This window comes from Corvus cornix, chromosome 8 (genome assembly GCF_000738735.6).
Source record: "Corvus cornix cornix isolate S_Up_H32 chromosome 8, ASM73873v5, whole genome shotgun sequence".
Taxonomy (NCBI): Eukaryota; Metazoa; Chordata; class Aves; order Passeriformes; family Corvidae; genus Corvus; species Corvus cornix.
The window spans coordinates 11,085,279-11,100,735 of NC_046338.1; the positions used below are offsets into that span (position 1 = coordinate 11,085,279).

General features: G+C 53.3%; 1 protein-coding gene across 7 annotated transcripts in view; it reads right to left on the reverse strand.

The window, feature by feature from the left end:
- SZT2 (SZT2 subunit of KICSTOR complex) overlaps positions 1-15,457 on the reverse strand; it is a 54,637-nt gene that overhangs the window by 7,993 nt on the left and 31,187 nt on the right. For 5 of the 7 annotated variants that reach the window (XM_039556473.1, XM_039556472.1, XM_039556477.1 and 2 more), the window contains exons 39-63: positions 15,250-15,324; positions 14,940-15,078; positions 14,585-14,705; positions 14,227-14,356; positions 13,968-14,120; positions 13,752-13,854; positions 13,257-13,374; positions 12,915-13,026; positions 12,357-12,475; positions 11,710-11,874; positions 11,032-11,116; positions 7,775-7,963; positions 7,461-7,658; positions 6,934-7,103; positions 6,590-6,756; positions 6,076-6,173; positions 5,115-5,247; positions 4,877-5,004; positions 4,455-4,585; positions 3,777-3,959; positions 3,074-3,344; positions 2,794-2,873; positions 2,329-2,454; positions 330-535; positions 118-208 (exon numbers count right to left, since the gene is read on the reverse strand). In XM_039556473.1, coding sequence (XP_039412407.1) covers positions 118-208; positions 330-535; positions 2,329-2,454; positions 2,794-2,873; positions 3,074-3,344; positions 3,777-3,959; positions 4,455-4,585; positions 4,877-5,004; positions 5,115-5,247; positions 6,076-6,173; positions 6,590-6,756; positions 6,934-7,103; positions 7,461-7,658; positions 7,775-7,963; positions 11,032-11,116; positions 11,710-11,874; positions 12,357-12,475; positions 12,915-13,026; positions 13,257-13,374; positions 13,752-13,854; positions 13,968-14,120; positions 14,227-14,356; positions 14,585-14,705; positions 14,940-15,078; positions 15,250-15,324 — 3,491 coding nt within the window. The remainder of the gene's footprint in view (positions 1-117; positions 209-329; positions 536-2,328; positions 2,455-2,793; positions 2,874-3,073; positions 3,345-3,776; positions 3,960-4,454; positions 4,586-4,876; positions 5,005-5,114; positions 5,248-6,075; positions 6,174-6,589; positions 6,757-6,933; positions 7,104-7,460; positions 7,659-7,774; positions 7,964-11,031; positions 11,117-11,709; positions 11,875-12,356; positions 12,476-12,914; positions 13,027-13,256; positions 13,375-13,751; positions 13,855-13,967; positions 14,121-14,226; positions 14,357-14,584; positions 14,706-14,939; positions 15,079-15,249; positions 15,325-15,457) is intronic. The other 2 variants (XM_039556478.1, XM_039556474.1) reach the window with 1 other exon arrangement.

Below are 15,457 nucleotides of genomic sequence, written 5' to 3' on the forward strand. Positions count from 1 at the left end.
TTCTCTGCCCTCCCACATCCTTTCTGCCTGAAACCATTTCAAAAGCCAACCAGAACTGGTCCACTCCACAGCCTGACTTCCATCCCAGTTCCACCCTTGTAAGAGAAACGCGCTCACCTTTGGACTTCCCTCTGGTTTTGGCTTTGTGTAGGAAAAGGACCCTCTACCCTCCACTCCCATTGCTGCTAGAGCTCGGATCCGGCTTGTGCTATTGGAAATGAGAGCAGAGACAGCCTTGAGCAGGGAGCCAAGACCTGTTGTGTCAAACCAGGGCACAGCTCAGCATGGTGGCTTTTCTCCAACACCAGGGCTCCCAGCACATCACTGACCTGCGAGTGGTGGGTGAGGGTGGCCGCACCTGGACCAGGATGAAGCCCATGCTCTGCAGGTACTGGATGTACTGCTGCAGGAAGGCATTGCACATCTCCTGCAGCCATGGCTCCTCCTTCACCTTGCAGGGCAGTGCTTCTGCTGAGTCACAGCTGTGGCTGCGGTCCCTCCCTGAAGCTGTAGAGTCATTGGAGCGGTGGCGCTTCTGCAAGAGAAAGTTGCTAAGGAAAACTGCTGTGACTGGCCCCAGCTGAGGACACCAGGTGCCCTGCTTGAGCAAAAGGTAGATCTCTCTCTGCCAGAGAGCACTAACATCTGGTTCTCCAGGTACTGTCCTAGTGCATGTGCCAAAATCCCAGATCCAAGATCTACCCAGCCATGCTCTGACCTAACAGTACTGCAACAACCTGCAGGAAATAGCCTGTGCCAGAATTCACATCTGCCCCCCAGAACAGCTTCCACAAAATGTTAGGGACTCACAAACTGGTTCATGCAAAGCTCAGAGCTTCAACTCCTATTGCCACGGTAAGAGTCCAACCCCCTTATGAATCGTGCTGACTTCTCAGGATTTCCTAGCAGTTCAGTAGCACTGAAAAGGAACAGTGTTTCCTTCTAAACACTTTCAGTTCTCCTTTTGATGTCCTGAAAACTCCTTTTCTTTGTGCTGAGAGAGACTACGGTTTCATTTTTTGATCTCTCTACTTTAAGCCTGCGGCTCTGTTACGTGTTTCTATCTGGCTTTCTGCCTATCTGTTCCACCAACCACAAGAGATGTCTCTTTACCTGGCATCGCTCCAGCTACTCTTTGACCTCCAAGTCTCTCCAGTTCAGTGCCTTTGCCACAAATGTTTGGTCTCACACTTACTGGTCAGATGAAGACATTAATACAGTAGCATTTTAGAAATGTATTAGAATATTTCCCATTATACTAACACCCCTTTCTGGTGTATTCTAACCAGTGTCTGCTGTACCCAGCTGTTCCCAAATTGAAGAAACCACTGAGATGTCTGCTCTGTACAGGCTCTGCAGTGAGTGTACAATACAAAAGGGTTCAAATTTCTCTCCACATTGTGCTGTTTTACTGGGAACCAGATCCCAGCTCTCACAATAGCGCTCATTTCACAAGCTACTCAGCTATCTCCTGAGTTCCTTGCAGTCTTTTTCTGTTCTGACCTATCTGAACAGCCCTCCAGCACTGCAAAGCCTGGCAGCTCATAGGTCCCAATAAAAGACCTGGAGATACTGAACCCAATACACCACCTTGAAACCCCTGCTGCGAGGCTCTTCAAATCCAATAACCAATTTCCATTTTGCTCTGTTCCAAAAACAAAGTGAAGTTTTCATTCTGTGATGATACTTTCCCTTTCACTTGTGAGTGTTCAATTTCTGTAGCAACCTCTGCTTAAAGACTCTGTCAAAGTCCTTTTGACATTTTGATAAATTACAACAGCCTATTCTTCCCTTCCGACACACATACAGACTGTGAACAGCCAGTATGGGATCTGCACTGGTTACAGTCTGTCAGGTTGCAACCTGCTCAGGATTCAGCTGGTTTGCTTTCAATTGTTTCAGCTATTTGTTTGGTCCAAGAAAGGTTTACCAGGTCTGGCTGCCGAATGCATAAGGGAAGTTTTGCTTCCTTAAAAGATCAGTACCACACAGTGCCCTTGATGGCTTCTCCAGACTCAGCCATGAATTCCCTGGGTAGAAAAGGAAATCAGTTTTCTCCAGGGATAGTGTGGCTGCAGGAGAACGGCTCTGAGGACCCAAGGATTTTCTCAGTCTCCATCTTACAGGGTTCAAATTTATCCTGTATTGTAGGAGTGAGGCTAGAGCAGCTCTGTCTTGGAAAAAGACTACTCATACTACCAGTCCCAAGAAGAGCAGGCCTGGGCTCAGCATGGCTCTAATGTGCAGTGGGAAGCCCATTCCTCAGCCTTCTTCCCCCTAAATAATTCAGTCACCAATGAGCACCTCCTGGTGCTTGCTGACACTCACCTTCCCCTCTACCTTGCCCAGCTGGTCAGTCTGGATTTGCTGCCGGAAGGCCGGGTCAAAGAGCAAGGGGGTGGCACAGTAGTGAACCAGGCGTGAGGACTGCTTCAGAGTCTCCAGGTCTGCCAGCTGCACGACATGAGAGGGGCATGGTTACAGCACACACCCCTCACCGAGGCTGGGAGCAAGTCGTCCATGACACTGCAATGCTGCTCAAATGAACCTAACTGGGGGAATCCCCTGCTTTACAGCCTTTCCAGTGCTGGGTAGTGAGGCCCCATGCCCAAGTGTGGTTCAGAGCCCTACAATCCCAAAAGTTCAAGCAGAGAGCAGTGCTCCACTGCCTAGCACCATCCCCAACATACACCCAACATACACTAAAGCTCAGTGCTTTAGTGCTCCCCTTTGCTGCTGCTCCTAGTGTGCTGTAAGAAGGCCCAGCCCACATCCTGCCCAGGCTGCACTCACACTGATAGGCATGTTGGACTGAGCTGATCTCTGCTGCCAGGTGACAAAGAGGTTTTCAATCTTCATCTGTTTCTCCAGTTCTAGAGGAAAGAGAGCAGTCACAAGAGCATCAAGCCACAGCCCCAAGTATTGCTACTCTCCTTTACTCCCACCCTGAACAGGCCATCACCCATTCCTGCAGAGAACTGTCCCCTGTCAAAACTCTCGTTCTGCTCTGCTCTCCTTTTCCAGAAGTGAGATTATTAGGCAGGCTCCCACGATATCAGCCCCTTTGCTTTACCTTTCCTCTCCATGCTCTTGATTTCCAGAAACTGGGCCCCATGCCGAGCCACGGGGTCAAAAGGTCCCGAGTCAGGCCCATGGGGTATGCGCCTGATGGTGGTAACATCCCGCAGAGCTTCATCAAAGGGCACCACGTCAGGATGGAAGTGCAGGGACGGGAGGCTGCGGGCAGAGCTGCTCAGCCGGCCTTGCTCCTTGCTGGGTGGGGGACACGGGCTCCGGATCAGTGCATCCACCTCCAAAGTGGAGTTCAGGAAAGGATTTGGCTCCTAAGCAAACAGATACAGCCATGAAAGCCTCCTTACTGCCAGCCTTGGAGCAAGAACCCACAGAGCAAATCCAGTTCTGGCCATCTGCTGAGATCCGTGTTAGTCTTCTCCACTACCAGTCCCAAGAAGAGCAGGCCTGGGCCCAGCATGGCTCTAATGTGCAGTGGGAAGCCCATTCCTCAGCCTCCTTCACCCTAAATAATTCAGTCACCAGTAAGTGCTACCAGCAGGAGGACCTGGCTTCCCCTTCCACCTCTGTCTCCAAGAGTAGGGCAACAGTCTGGCTGGGAATGGTTAAGTTGGACATGTGAATGTCTCGGGATGCCCTGCCAATCAGCACACAAAAGGTACCTGCAAGCTTCCTCAGACCCCCAGACTGCCAAGGCCCTTCCTGATGAAGAAAAGACTGCCCTGCCTGGCATGGTGCCCTACCTGCTTGCTGTCCTCATGCCATGGTGTGTCCATGAAGCAGTGGTGGTGGAAGAGTCCCAACTTTTGGCTGATCAGGCAGTGCACGATGTGTGACCGGGCATTCTGCCACTGCAGCAGGCGAGTCAGGGAGCAGTTCAGGTTGGCGCCCAGGTCTGGGGACCAGTTGTAAGTATAGAGCGTCAGCTGGACAGAGAGGAGGGGAAGATTTAAGGACTCTCAGAGAGACCCTGCATGGTGGCACAGGCTACCCCAGGTGTTCTGGTGGTACTTGCTGCAGCCAGTTTTGGATTACAAGGCTGGAACAGGGAGAATGGTAAAAGCTCAATTCGAGTCCCCTATTAACAGCCACAACAGTGGTGGTGGCTGTACTTCCACTGGCAGTACAAGAGCCCAGCCTGGGCCTTGCTGTGAGCAGGGAAAGGGCAATTACAGCCCACAGCAGGACAGCTGAACACAGAGACAGCGAGGGCTGCTGGCCCTGGCATTCCCTAGAGTGCTGCAGGGAACCCGCAGCTATACTTGTGACACAAGCAGAGACATCCTGCACAGCTGCTTTGGAGGACTCTTCCCTGTGGAAGGCTGGTTGCCTGCAGAGGCACTCTTCCTCTCCTCTTTCTAGACCTGGATCATCCAGGAACAGTTTTTGAGTAGGCAACATCACACAGGCACCATTACTACCTTTTTGTCAATGATCTCCAGGAAGAGGAACCTTTGCCGGGGCACCAGGTCTCGACCCACAAGGCTGGGATCAGAACCTCTCTCTGCTGAGCTGAATTCCATGGCCTCAAAGCGCTGGAGCCCTTTGTGAGCTGGAAGAAGTCACAGTTATGACCCTCAGTACTGGTTCATCCCGCTCTTACGCCCCATCATGCCATTAAGGTGGCATGACAGGATGTTTTGCCACAGTACTGCTCAGCTCATCTTGAAATAAGTTGTTACAAACACATATGAGAGTAAGGTCTCAGAAGGCAAAACCAGACAACCCACTGCCCACCTCTGGGCAAAAGCAGTCTGTCCCAGTAAGGAGGGGAACCTGTTCATTGATTGTCCCCCCACAAGAGACCCCAGCACAGTCCTGGGTACCATGGCCAGGCACTCACCCTGTTCTGTGCTGCAACGCCACTGCTGGAAGTTGCGTCCCAGCAGGATGAAGTGTCTGATGACTCCAGGGCGAGGGCTGACACTCTGGCCAGACTTATAGGGCAAGAAGGCAGTGCCCCGATGGTAGCTGCAAAGAAAGGCCCCAAGGGTGGCTGACAAGTAGAGCTGTGGCAGTAGAAATACAGCTGATCAACACCTGCTGGTGCCAAACGGCCACCTGTGAATCACGTAACTCACCAGATCTGCTCAAACACTTTGACAGTGGTGTCACTTGCCAGGGCAGTGACCAGGTTCACCACTTCCACTAGGATAGAGGACAGGAGGAAACGAGAAACCATCTCCAAGGAGCACTGCTGCACCGACGGGCACCCTGCATGGAAGATGTACTGTAGGACAAGGTGCCGAGCTGCACCAGAGCCACATCCTGCCCACATGAGCAGTGGAGAGGGCTAAGGGCCTGAGGCAGGCAGAGCTGGAGAACAAGAGCCTTATATGAAGGAGAAGAAGAAGCCTGAAACAATCCCTGGTTTCAGGCTCTGGCCTGAAATGGCACCTGGACCAAACTCCCTGTATGCTCTGAGCACGGTGCTTTATTCCCCCACTTATTCCTCGTTCCCTGGCTTACTCCTCATCAGAGGAAGAGGAGAGCTCGACTTTGCCAGCAGGAATGTGAGAGGCTGCACAAACACCAAAGTCAAAGGTAACCAGAAAGCAGCAATGTGGCAGCCATACAAACCCAAATCCCTGGATATGAAGGGTGCTCCTCCTCTCCCTCCCTGCCTGCAAGAGTGAGGGTCTCCCATGCAACTTCACAGTCCCAGAGCATGTTGTGGAGGCTCAGATCCTCCGTCCCTGCTACTTCTGGGAGCTGGTTGTTGGAGTACAGGTCTCTCCAAAGCAGCTGCAGGCAAGTTTGGCAAGTCCTGGACTTGGAGCATGGCAGACATAACCATGGGCCTTAGCAGGTTTGTTCTGATGCACAGGCCCATGCCAGGCCTCCTGCCACAGCTTTCTAATGCTGATGCTGCCCCTGAGACAAATGTGACTCTGGTGAAGTTTGGGGAGAGACAGGGTGTGCAACTAGGACCGGCAAGGAAATAAAGATGGATGGTGCTGTAAGAGGACGTGTCCTGAGAGTTCTGGGTAAAAAAGCCCACTCCCAGCCCATCTGGAAGAGCTAAGACCTGAAAACACGTACCCAGCTGGTTCATGAATGCCATCCACTGCTGGCAGGTTTGATTGAAGAGTGGGTGCATGGTACCTACATCTCCTTCTTCCAGCTGGCAGGCTCGGCGCCTGAGGAGAGGGAAGGGAAGCACAGTTACACTAGATCAGTCATCTGTAGTGAACGTAGAAAAGTGCAACAGTCCCCTCACAGCTCCAGAGCAGAGCCCTGGGAGCCTCCTTTTCGGGTTGATACAATCCTTGAGCTGGGTCACTCTTAGTCAGTAGCCATGAGTGTCAGGTGTTGCACACGGCCCCACAGTGCAGAGAAGGGATCTCTGGCAGGGAGAAACAGATGTACTCCCAGCAACGCTCCAGCAATAAGGGCTGAGGCTTTGTGTGTGCAAGGCAGCTTTCCTAAACTGTCTGTGTAAGGGAGAAAGTACAAGAAAAAGAAATGTGGTCCAGAGGCTGTCAGGATGCAGAGCAATGTACAACAGATAGGGGGGAACAACGTCCTGGCTGTCCAGCCTGCAGGCTGTGCTTGCCTCTGTGCCTGTTCCAGTTCAGCTGTGGCTGTGGCCCGATCCTGGCTCAGGTGCTGCTTAACATTCTCAGTCTTGTGCCGCCGCCTCGTGCGAGCCTCTTCTGGCCTCTCCAGCACAATGTCATCAGTAGTCTTGGGGCTGCCCAGCTCTGAGGACTCTGCTTTGCTCTAGGGGAGAAAGGGGTAAGTTAATAGTATGCACATACACAGCCCAGTCAGTGCCATGATCTCAAAGCCCCTGCTGCCAGCCTGGCCTCCCACCCCCAGCTAGATCCCTACTGTCCATTCCTCCTGGCCTGACACAGCATGAGGACCTTACAAGCCCTGTTCCTGCAGCAACATTACCAGCATGTCCCAGAAGCTGCGGCGCCCCAGCTTGCTTGTGGGTGTCACTGGCTCTCCAGAGCTTGGTGAAGGTGCAGAGGTGAAGTGCAAGGGTGGAGGACAGCTCCTGCCAGGCCCTGCACTGGGCAGAGCCAGGCCCTTGGTCTCTGACATGGTCCTCCTTAGGCCTCCTGGGGAGACAAAGCAAATCAGACTCTGCAGAGCCTCCCCCTGCAAATCTGCTGTATACCACACTGTGTCTGGCCAGAGCCTGACTGGAGAGAAGGGGAAGAGCCATCAGTAATACCCAGCAAAGTGGATATGGTCCTGGGGAGCAGACAGACCCTTAAATATCTTTTCCAACACTAATGTCTATGATGCTTCTTCCCCAAGACATCACACCACACAGGTGGCAGAGGGGAGAGCAGCTTCCTCCCTCCTTGCCCACCCAACCAGATTCCCCCCAGCACAGGCAAGCTCCTGCCGGCCAGGCAGGAGGAGCAAGGCTCGGTGGAGGCTCAAGGTGGCCACCCTGGCCAGGCTCTCACCTGCAGAGCTCAGGTCCTCCAGGTCTGCAGCACTCAGGGGGCAGGCAGCTTCCACGCAGAGCGGGGCAGGCAGCACCAGGAACTCCATGACAGCATCGCAGAGTGCGTGCCGCAGGGCCCCGCGCAGCTTCTCCGACAGCTGCAGCAGGCTGATGTTGCCCTTCTCCCAGATATCCAGGCGCACCAGCATGCAGGGCTCTGTGGGGAAAGGGTAGTTCTGCATGGCTCTTCAACCCTGCCTTCACCAGCCCTCTGAGGTGCCCCAGGGGATGCAGAGGCCGCAGGCAATTGGCAGCTGCTGGCCAACTCCCTACCTGAAGGCGGGGGGTCAGCCCCTGGCTGGTGCCTGCTGACTGCTGTGAGGCTTTCAAAGTCGGTGTCCTGCAGCAGGCCCACGATGGGTGAGGGGGAAGGAAGCTTCAGAGGGTCAGGCCTCTCCCCGTGGGGCAGCAAGGTCGGGCTGCCATGCTCATCCACAAATGTCAGTGCAATGCACGCAATTCCTGCAGGGCAGAACCCGAGACAGCCTCCATCAGCACAGCACCAAGTACACCCCTACAGTGCCTGCCTACACCTTGCCATTCCACAGCTGGGACCATCATGTCACCACTAGAGTTGCACAGTGTCACGTGGCAGGCAGGGCCCACAGGAGGGGAGGCAGCCAGGGGAGCAGAGGCCAGCTGTGCCTGTGGGGAGCTAGGGTAAGAAGCATGGGGTTTGGCACAGGGTGTCCCCATCATTGCAAGAATCTCTCTCCTGTAGAGTCACAGCAGATTTCACTTGCCCTGCAGGAGCTTCCTGGGTTGTCCAGCACCACATGCAAGAAGAAATTATCTTTATTTGCACCAGGAGAGCCTTTATGCAAATTGATCCAAGATGGGGCTCACATTCCTGTCCTCTTAAGGGACAGAGTACAGGGCCCAGACATGCTCCAGCAGCCCCCTCCAGGCTGTGAAGGATGTAGAGTCCCTGCAGATCTGACACCTTGTTGGAGATTACACTCACAGCCCTCTCCTCACTGTACACCTGAACAAGATTAGGTGCCTTCCCCATCCACTCCAACCAGGCAGGACTGGGAACAAGGCAGGCTCACACCTAGGACTAGCCTGGAGTCACTGCAGAGAAAAATTCAGACCCTGCCTGTTGGCTCTCTCTACTGAGCTCTACACACGCCCAACAGGACAGTTCAGAGCTGCAGAGCAGCTGTGTGGTTCCTGCCTCACAGCCCACAGCCTGTGAGCCCTGGGGCACACAGGAGAAGCCCTGCAATGGACCAGAGCAGAAACAAACACTGACTCCCCACGGCCCAGCTCAATGGTCAGGGCACCAGGGAAGTAGCTTTGAGGTCCAAACCTCACATTGTAACCTGAAATGTTCCCACTCTCTTTGAAAGCCCCCTAAGACAGCACTCAGGTGGCTGGATGGCAAAGCTGCCCCAATGCTGCCTAAGGGTGATGTGCCCAGATGCAAATAACCTTAGCCCTGCAACACTGCTGAGCCCATACTCTTTCTCCATCCCAGCAAGGATGGCAGTGACACCAGACTCCACTGCCACAGAGAAACCAAAGTGTCCCTGACTGGATCCCCTTGGACTAGTTCCCTCTCTGCATGGAGACAAACCCAGCCCAAGCAGGCTGTACCCAGTCTAATCAGCAACAGCACAACCACCCAGTCTCTATCATTCCTTGTGAAGCATAAGCTCTGCAGCAACCTTTCCTCCAAGGCATAGCAGACACAAGGGAGAGTGCACTGGGATGGAGAGAGATGCTCACAAAGGAGAGAAGTAGGCATTCAAATCAGAGGGCAGCTCATCTGCACCCACACTGAGGAAAAGAAACTACACCTATGAGCAATCCCCACAGAGCCTCTTGCCGCAGCAGGGCAGCTCTCCAGGACATGGGTGTTAATACAGAGGTGTCAAGAGCAGGAAATCTGCCCCACATGACAGTGAATATGAGCTTTACCAGCCAGACTTACGTTTTTTAAACAGTAAAGGGCACAAACTCCTCAACAGTCTGGCTTGGCAGTCACCCCCAGGCCCACCAAAATGATTGAATGATCATGTGGTAATCATGGACTACTCCCCTGTTCTTCTCCTGGATAAATTACCACACTCAGCCCCTTCAGCCTCTGGCACACGTCCCTACCGCATCATTCCTGTACCTCTGCTCTGCTTCAGTCTGTCTGAGATGAGGACATGAGAACAACTGACCACAATTCAAGCAGGCCAGGTCAGCAGCCTGCCCCTGCCCAAGGAGCAGAAAGGCTCTCCTCCATGTCGCAGGAAACAAGGCTTCCAGGAGCATAGAGAAGCTGAAATCTAACCACTAAATCATAAGTTAAAAAAAAAAAAAAAAAAACAGCAAAGAAACTCAAAATCTGAGTTCTGGAGCTGTAGGGGAATAGGTACATTAGCAAGAGCTGCCAAGAGTCTCACTTCCTGGTGCAGTGGAGGTGGGGTGCTACAGAACTGTTACCTCCCATCTCTGGGGGACACTGAGCCCCCTCTGACCTAGGCTCACTGAAATACAAAGCACACATCTAATGGTGCCTGGCTACTCCAGCCCTTTGCTAAGCAAGGGAACACCCCACACCAGGATACAGCCACTGGGAGAGTGATAATGCTGCACCCTGGAGCATCAATGACATTTGAAACATCAGGACTCCTGTCCTCCTCAGGGAAGAGAAGCCTGTTCGGATCTGTGGGAAAAAAGATGCAGGATTTTGGAGTTCACTGCTTGCAAGCTAACAGGGCAGCACACGGACCCTCGGCAGCTGGGAATCACTGACCTGCCACCTCAGGGCAGCAGATTGTGTTTGCTCATTTATCCAGCCAGAAAGAAACAGGGCTCAGCTAAATGGACACATACACACAAACACACAGAGGAGTCAGAGCTGAAGCCACAACACAAGGAAAACAAGATCAGCCGGGACCAGAGAGCTGCATGGGAAAAGGAGATGGAGTTATACTTGGAGCCACGGGTGCTACCTTGGAAGTGAGAGAGTGGAAAGAGGTGCTGCACAAGGTCCGACATGGTACCTACATAACAGAAGAACATTCAAATGGTGCACGAGGGGCACAAGACACGCAATGGCCAGGTGACAGACCACACGGCCTGGACAAAACACGACATGACAGCCCGCTGCAGGGTGGGCCCTATCCAATCCCTCCTCCAGCAGTCTAGAGAAAAAAGCAAGGACATTGCCCACACAGCCCACACTCAGTTACAGGCAGCCAGATTTCCCTCTGCAGCAAGGCTTCTGCCACAACTGCTCCCACCTCCAGCCCCACAGAGCCTCTGGCCCCACGCTGAGGTCTCATTGTGTCTAGAGCTGCTTCCTGCAGCAACAGGTCAAGCTTAGCAAGTTGCTCTATGGAGGCCTTAGTTTGCTCTGCCACACATGCAAAGGCGTGAAGTCCCCCAGGCACACACCTTACCCACCTTCCAGCCGTGGAGGAATGCACTCCCCCAGCACTGGCCCTCCTCACTCACTCATAGCTCTACAGCATGGAAAACAGCTCCCCAACACACAGCCCCATACCCTGTTCGAGAAGAGTTGAGCAGAATACCTTTTCCACCAGTGCCTTGGCCACCCGGTTTATTGTACAGATAGAGATCCTGGTCAGGGATGCTCCCGTTGTGGTTGAAGTAGTGCTAAGGAGAATAAAGAAGATACTGACAAAGATTAGAGAACTTGCCTTAACTGCAAAGAGGCTCGTGTGTATGCACAGCTCATCCCCAAACCTGTAGAATCAAATCCAGAGCTACTCAAAACACTTGCCAACACAGCCTTCACCACTGCTGGGGTGAAGGAACCCCTTACAGCTCATAGAGAGTTATGTGGCACTACATATCTGGCCTCACCCTTTGTCTTTGCTATAGCCACGCTAAGGAGTGGGTGGCTGCTCCCAAATTTTTATTAATCTTGATGTTTCAGTCCTTACATCTGAGCAAGACATACAACGAGCCAAGTTTAGCTTTGAAAGGGGATCTTCTCCCATGCTCCTGGGACATGGATGTGGGCATGAGCTTTGTGGTTGCTGCTTTTTGCACAGCAAGTGATTGCCTAGGCTAATCAGGATGTGCTCAGTCCTGTAAAACTCCCTCAGGCTTCAGGAGTTAGTGTCAATTTCTCCCTAACCCTCCATGGCAGAGCTGGGAACGTGGTGTCTGAGCTGCCCCCACAAATGCCCTCAGCAGCAACTAGAAGCTGGGCAGATTGCTGTCCCAGTCCCAGCCCTCCTCACCTTGAAGTGGTGCTCCACGTTGCTGTCGGTGTACTTGGGGGTGTGCAGGAAGATGAGCAGGTTCTGGCGCAGGTAATAGGCCACAGCGTGCAGCCAGGGCAGGGCTGAGGGCGGCAGGGAGAACTGCAGGACCTCTGTGGGCGGCGTCCCAGGGGGCTGGATAAACTGCACACAGGAGGCTTTAAAACCCAGCTGGTACTAGCAGGCTGCCCTGGGGCTCTAATACTGATACAAATGATGCCAGATGGCTCTGCAAGGGGAGAGTGTGGTGGGCACAACCCTAGACCTAGTGCCCCAAGACAGATCATAGAATATCCTGAACTAGAAGAGACCCACAAATATCATCAAAGTCCAACTCCTGGCCCTGCCTAGGACAGCCCCAAGATGGGAGCAGACATTCATTCCAAGGTGTGGGAAGGAGGGGACAGGGAAGTCCTGCTGTGCTGCAAACCCAGCAGAGGGAATCTCCCAGCTACCCTGGCACCCACACAGTGTATACCTCAGTGAACGCTAGCCTGACCAAGCACTGGAGCAGGGAACAGGATGTAGCAAACTGCCCTGGTCTTCCTTGGGGCAGGAGCAACTGAGACAGGTCAAAATGTAGGAAAGTGCTCTGGGATGAACAGAGCAGATAGCCAGTGAGGTACCTCCACATCGGCTGGGGTCAGCTTGCAGTTCCGCACCAGCATGACCGTGATGATATCCAGGGTGGCCTCGTCCAGGCGTCTGCGCAGCACTTTGACCAGCTCATCCGTGATCTCAGGCCCTGGCAAGTGAGCAAAGGTACAAGCAGCTTTTTCACCCCATCCAGTAAGAATGACTACAGCCACCTCTCCCTTCCTGTTCAGGATGTACCACCCTCACACTCACTTCCCATAGGGAACATGACTTTCCCCACCATCAACTTCTTCGGACATCTTTTTCTATGGGTTTATGATCACAGAAGACTGCTGGTGCAGTAGGAAAAGACAATTGCACTCCTGCACAGGGAAAGCTGGCACATGGTCTGCAGGAGGTTTCATTGTGGACCGTGGATCCTTTTATTTTCACCCATACAGAACAGAGAGCAGTTATGGGCTATGGAAGAGCTGTTTGCGCAGGAGGGAGATTCCTCTATCTTCAAGCAAAGATGGCAGGGAGCAGAGCTCTGTTCCTCTGCTTTACATCAGCACAGTTCATCTGCTGCCAGGTGCTGTAACACATACCTGCTGGGGCAACACCATGGACCATCAGCTGGATGTGTCTGTCTATCTGTCCCACAGGGCGGGCAGAGTCCACACTACGGCATGAGGCAGTGTCCAGTGAGGAACGAGAACCCTGGAGAAGCAAAAACAGCCCTGTGGAAGTAATTTCATATAAATTCTAGATCCATCACTGTCCCAGGCTGTCAGCAGGGTCAGGCAGATGCCACCCACTGCCTCTCCACTCCACATATCTACAGTGTAAATTTTACCCCACGTGAAATCCAGGTTGCTGGAACTACTGAGTTCCCTCCACTCCGGCGACCATGAGCGCCCATATCCGCTCGCAGAGAGCTGCAGACTCACCATCAGATCCTCACTGTAAATGGGCTCCTGGCTGCGTGTCAGTGCTAGCGAGCGAGATGATGCACTAAGGCTGCTCTCTGCTTCCCACACCTTCCCACTGTGGGTGGTTTCAGTCAGCCTGAATACAAGAGAAAGACATGCCAGCCTCCATCCCCAAGGATGACAGCATCATACATCCACAGAAGATCCACATCTTCTTTGCTCTGTCCCCTGTGCACTTTGTGGGGACTAGAATATGGAGTTTTGTGGAAAAACTGTTCTCTGGCTCCTTCAAAAAAGCCATCATTTTTCCTCCCATGTGTAAAGGCTTAGCACAAGGAGAGCAGGATGGGCCTGGCTTGATGTGACTGACTCATCAGAAATCAGATATTTGGTGCTTGGGTCACAACACAGTCCCTGAGGCTGGGCAGATACTTTCTGTCTCAAGGAGCTCCCAGTCTGGTGTAACACACCAGCAAGGCAGGGTCAGGCCAACAAGTCACACTGGCTTCTTACCGGAGGTAGAAAACAGATTTAGTGGCACGTTCCTGGTAGACAAACATATTCTTCCTGTTCACCACAGAGAAGGCGTTGAGCACCGAGCGAAGTGCCTGGATAGCTGTGGGCAATGTGGGACATTAGCTATCCCACATACCCTTCTCTGGTGTGCCAATCCAGCCAGCAGCCGGACCCCTGACACGCCAAACCGGGGGGAACCTGGGCTGTACATACCTCGTGAGACCCCCATGTTGGGGCCCATCTTGAGGCGTGAATGCACATGGATGAGTGTGCTCCACACCACCTCACAAGCAAAGTGCCCTGGCATGAACTGCATGGTGGCAGCCAGGTAGTCCCGGGGCTGGTAGCTCTCCTCTACAGAGTAATCTGTAAAGAACATAGCACATAGCTGGGGCCATAGCATGGAAGTTAAGACCTTCTTAGGCATCTTTGTAGCACTGCTGCTGAGGCATGGCCAAGGGAATATTCATACCATCCGTGGGCATCACACGCTGCCTGTAAGAAGTATATGGTGTTTCACTCTTCCAGATGTCCTCCTCACTTTCTGCCACCAGTAATGAGTTGCATATGTGGCTGTCATGCAGGTCCTGCAGCAGCAAGCGCTGCAAAGGATGAGGAAAGATTGGTTCTGTTGCTTGCACAGCCACGGAAGACAGCAAGAAGTGCTGAGGGCCAGACTGAGTCCCTTTTCCTCTGACCCCGCCAAGCTGAACTGGCCCCCCAGGCCCTCCTCTGAGCTGAGCCCAGACTAGACACCCTCCAGAGGTCCCTTCTCATCTAAGCCATCTAATCACTGGCAGCTCTGTCAGTGCCCTCTTGAGATTTATTACCTGATTGACAACCCTGCAGATTTCACTGATCTTCTTCACCACCACCTGGTTGAGACTCTGGCACTCCCCTGGCTGCTCCTCTTCTGTCTCTGCTGATGCTGCCTTCTCCACACTCAGGCTGCTTTACGAAGAAAGGGAGAATGGGGTCAGCAGGGCACCTGGACAGTGCCTGTCACTGGGTGCTGGGAGCAGGAACACAGTGGGAAAGGATGGCAGTTTTCCCCTTATAGAGCACCAGCCTAGTCTGCAACTTCCCACCCACACTGGGCAGGGAAGAGATCCTGTCCAGAGATGAGTGAGCGGCAACAAGGTCATGGTACAGAGAGGCAGTGGTCAGACAGGGGACCCTCCTTACCGTGTGTGATAATAGACCTCCACTCGGTCCTGATGGATTTTTATGATGAGCCAGAAATCCGGCATAAGGGGACACCTGGGTTCCTGGTCGCTCATTAATGCTTCCTCATACTCCGAGTCACTGCTTCCCCCATCATAACCTGCAATGTATCCTCACTTCAGCCCTAGGCCTGGCAAACCACCTCCTCCCTGGGCACGGCAGTCACTCACAAACCCTCAGGGCTCACCCCAGCCCAGGCACACAGACCCCCCCAGTGTGTCACTATTAGTGTCACCACACACTGTCATCCTCCCTGCCCCAGCAGATTCACCAAGATGGTCGGAGTCCATGCTGCCCTGGCTCGACACGAGGCTCTGCACACGGCTGGGACGCTGCCTGCTGCAGCCTGCAAACAGAAGAGGGGTTTGATCATGGAAGTACTTGCTAAGCCCTTCCCCATGCCCCATGTGCTGGAGAAACAGCACATCACACGACAGTCAGACTGTGCTGGCCATGGGGAGGCAGTGCTTGCAAATGGG